The following is a 3,236-nucleotide window of genomic DNA, read 5'->3' on the forward strand; positions in this document are numbered from 1 at the left end:
TATGTGTGTGTGTGTGTGTGTGTGTTGCAGCTGGCGAGGACCATCGATCAGGTGGAAACCAGTTGGGCTCTGGGAGCAACTTTTCATTACATCGAGTCCCTGAAGACACACTGAAGCTTTTATTGTGAAAAAAACCCTGAACACCCCCCCCCCCAACCTGACATTACGTCTGTACAGTATGACATCACGCGTGACCGTCCAATCAGACGCACTGAAGGACGAGTTGTGTTCGAGTCTTCTGATAAAAGTCAGTTTGTCCTTGTGAACAAAGTGACCTCACAGAAACCAGAAACACTCGGAGGCAGCGGTGGGAACTTACTACTCACATGTACTCAAGTACTGCACACGTTTGAGGTACTTTACTGCGTATTTGTATCTGTTCTTGTACATGAAGTTGTTTTTTAATCAGCTCTACTTTGACAGTGAAAGGCTGTTCACAGTAATCAGTAATAGTACAGTTAGTAGTACACTTTGATGCTGATACTTTAGAATGCATTACTTGTAATGTAGTACTAGTACTCCTCCTTGAGTACTTCCTCCACCGCTGCTCACAGATATAATGATGTACAATAAGCTTTCTGGATTACTTGTTCTTATATTGAATGTTTGAAACTCACCTTTGTGCCAAAAATATGAAGTTCTTTGTTTTTCTGATTTGTATGAATAAATACATTTATGAATTATTAAATGTTATTTAAAACATTTCACGTTTACATTTTACTCGTTAACTACAGTAAAATAACTCCTGTGAGACCAGTAGGACTCCAGTGAGACCAGTAGGCCACCAGAAGGACACCAGAGGGACTCCGGTAGGTCTCTGGTCTCAGGAGGACTAATGTTCCGATGGTTGTCCCTGAAGGACTTCCTGTCTTTAGATGACCCTGAACAGATGTGAATGTTTCTGAGCTGAAGACTCTGATTGGCTTAAAGTCTGCAGTCGAGAACCAATCAGAAGATCAGCAGTCAGATAATTATACTTTGTTTGAATAAGTACTTTTGCGTTTGGTACTTGTGTACTTTTACTTCAGTAAGAGTTGCAGGACTTTAACTTATAAGTATTTGTACACTAGTATTAGTACTTTTACTGATCTGTAACAGAGGGGCGCTGACACCCGTTATACTCAGACAAGTAGTACTTCTGGTACTTCATCAGACCCTAGTGGACCCAGCAGACCCCCATACGACCCATCAGACCCCAGGTGACCCATTAGATCAGTGGTTCTCAGCTGGTCTGGCTGATGGACCCACCATCCCCCCTTCATGACAAGCAGCGACCCAAATATTCAACTTCTCAAAGTTCTTTAATGTAAAGATGGTTCAGTCTGAACATGAGGTGAACCTGTCTAGTCGTAGTGTAGGAGCTCTCTAGTGCAGAGACATTGTTCCTGTCTGTCCCCGTCCCACATGTTCCACGTAAACCAGTAAAGCTGCTTTGTTTACGTCTGTAGATTGGTACATTTGTAATGCAGAAGGACCTCTTGCCTTAATTGGAGCTGTGGTCTATTTGATGTCCTCCGACATGTCTTCAGTTCGTCTCCTCAGTGTCATTAGACAGATAGTCTTCAGTTCGTCCTCTGCTGATTGATCAACACGTCCATGTCTGCAGGTGAGTGAGACACGTGTGTGACGTCCTCAGGTCTTGAAGTCGTCATTGAAGGAACTCAGCAGGTTTATCAGAACGTCGCTGCACAAACCTCAACGTAATAAAATCTGATCTCATGCAGTCGGTGTCGAACTCAGTTAGCATGAAAACAAACGGTGTGTGTTCTTCTGTGTGTGAAGTAGCCGGTGTCTATGAGCATTACGAGGCATTAACGCCAAATACTGTTAGGGAGTGAGAATAACTCCGCTGCATAAAAAACCCTCTTCAAAATAAAAGCATAGGATTGTTTTAGTCAAAGGCCCGCGACCCACTGAAAACCAGTTGAGAATCACTGCATTAGACCCTAGTGGACCCTTACAGAACCCTATTAGACCCTTGTGGACCAGTAAAGTCTACCTTAGGCGTTGTTCCTAGGTCCAGGTCCCTTCTGGTTTCCCACATTCTTCAGGGACCATGAACACACCACCACTGTTCAGACACAAAGCTTTTATTCATGTAAACAAACTCCTGTGAAGTCTCAGCTTCAAACCCAACAACAAAGAACAGGAAGAGGAGGAGTCTCCTGTGAGGAGGCGGAGCCTCAGAGGAAGGCGTCACACCACTCCCTCAGACACTGAGTACAGACTCCAGCCTGACGGGAGTTCGCTCCGCTGGCGTCTTTCAGCCACTCGGTGAACATCTCCGGGTCTTTCTTCAGGAGCAGGAACTGACCCAGAACCACGTAGGCCTGAGAACCACAGGAGAACACGGTAAACACACGGAAGGAAACACGGTAAACACACGGAAGGAAACACGGTAAACTACACAGGAGAACACGGAGAATACACAATTAAACAGTTAAAACATTTTTTAAAAAAGTAATACAAAAATAAATAAAACAGATTAATCAACAATAAAAATAATAGTTGATTAATGAACGCGGCTGATGTAAGAGACGATTTTAAACTTCACGATGGATGAAAATACTTTTGTTTATTTGAGACTTTAGAAACGTACAGACAGATGACGTTAGCTGGTGTCGTGAGATCACAGTTTAATGTGTAATTAATGTGTACCGTGAGGAATTTAAGTTTAAAAGCAACCCTAGTGGTGGATATTATATTAAACCATGAAAGCATAATCATTGAATGTATGAAACTAAAAAGAACAGTCACTGAATGTTTTGAACCATGAAGGAAGGTGAGGGATTCTGAGCGAGGCTTTGCAGGGACGACCATATATGGTAATAGACGAGCCAGCAGAGACACCGGCAACAGGAAGGAAGCAGGAAGCAGGAAGCGATCAAGGAACGGAGGCTGCTGCAGCGGGGACGGCCCGACGCTGGCTGGAGAGGAGCGATCGACCGGGCCAACGGGTCAAAGGCCAGGAGGGGCTTATCGGATGTCAGCCAATCACTGAGCTGATACGGGACATCTCAGAGACATCTTCAGATCCTCTCCGGCCCGGACTGGACCTCAATGTCATGAAATGTTCTGTTATTAATGGCGTGATTCAGTTTGCAACTGTTTTCACTTTTTTAAAGTAATTAAATGCCGGTTCATTGGAACTGAACCTAACGTGTACTTCATGTGTTTAACGTGTACTTCATGTGTACTTGTACCTGGTGGATCACCTGTAGTCTAACGTGTACTTC

The 3,236-nt window shown here is 44.0% G+C and overlaps 1 protein-coding gene across 3 annotated transcripts in view; it reads right to left on the bottom strand.

Annotated features, from left to right (window-relative positions):
* Positions 1–2,074: 2,074 nt before the first annotated feature.
* LOC116379333 (barrier-to-autointegration factor-like) overlaps positions 2,075–3,236 on the bottom strand; it is a 2,541-nt gene continuing 1,379 nt past the window's right edge. For all 3 annotated transcript variants that reach the window (XM_031841275.1, XM_031841274.1, XM_031841273.1), the window contains one exon: positions 2,075–2,330. In XM_031841275.1, the coding sequence (XP_031697135.1) occupies positions 2,184–2,330 (147 nt within the window). In that variant the 3' untranslated portion in view covers positions 2,075–2,183. The remainder of the gene's footprint in view (positions 2,331–3,236) is intronic.

This window comes from Anarrhichthys ocellatus, unplaced genomic scaffold, assembly GCF_004355925.1.
Source record: "Anarrhichthys ocellatus isolate YVR2014 unplaced genomic scaffold, GSC_Weel_1.0 scaffold4124, whole genome shotgun sequence".
Taxonomy (NCBI): Eukaryota; Metazoa; Chordata; class Actinopteri; order Perciformes; family Anarhichadidae; genus Anarrhichthys; species Anarrhichthys ocellatus.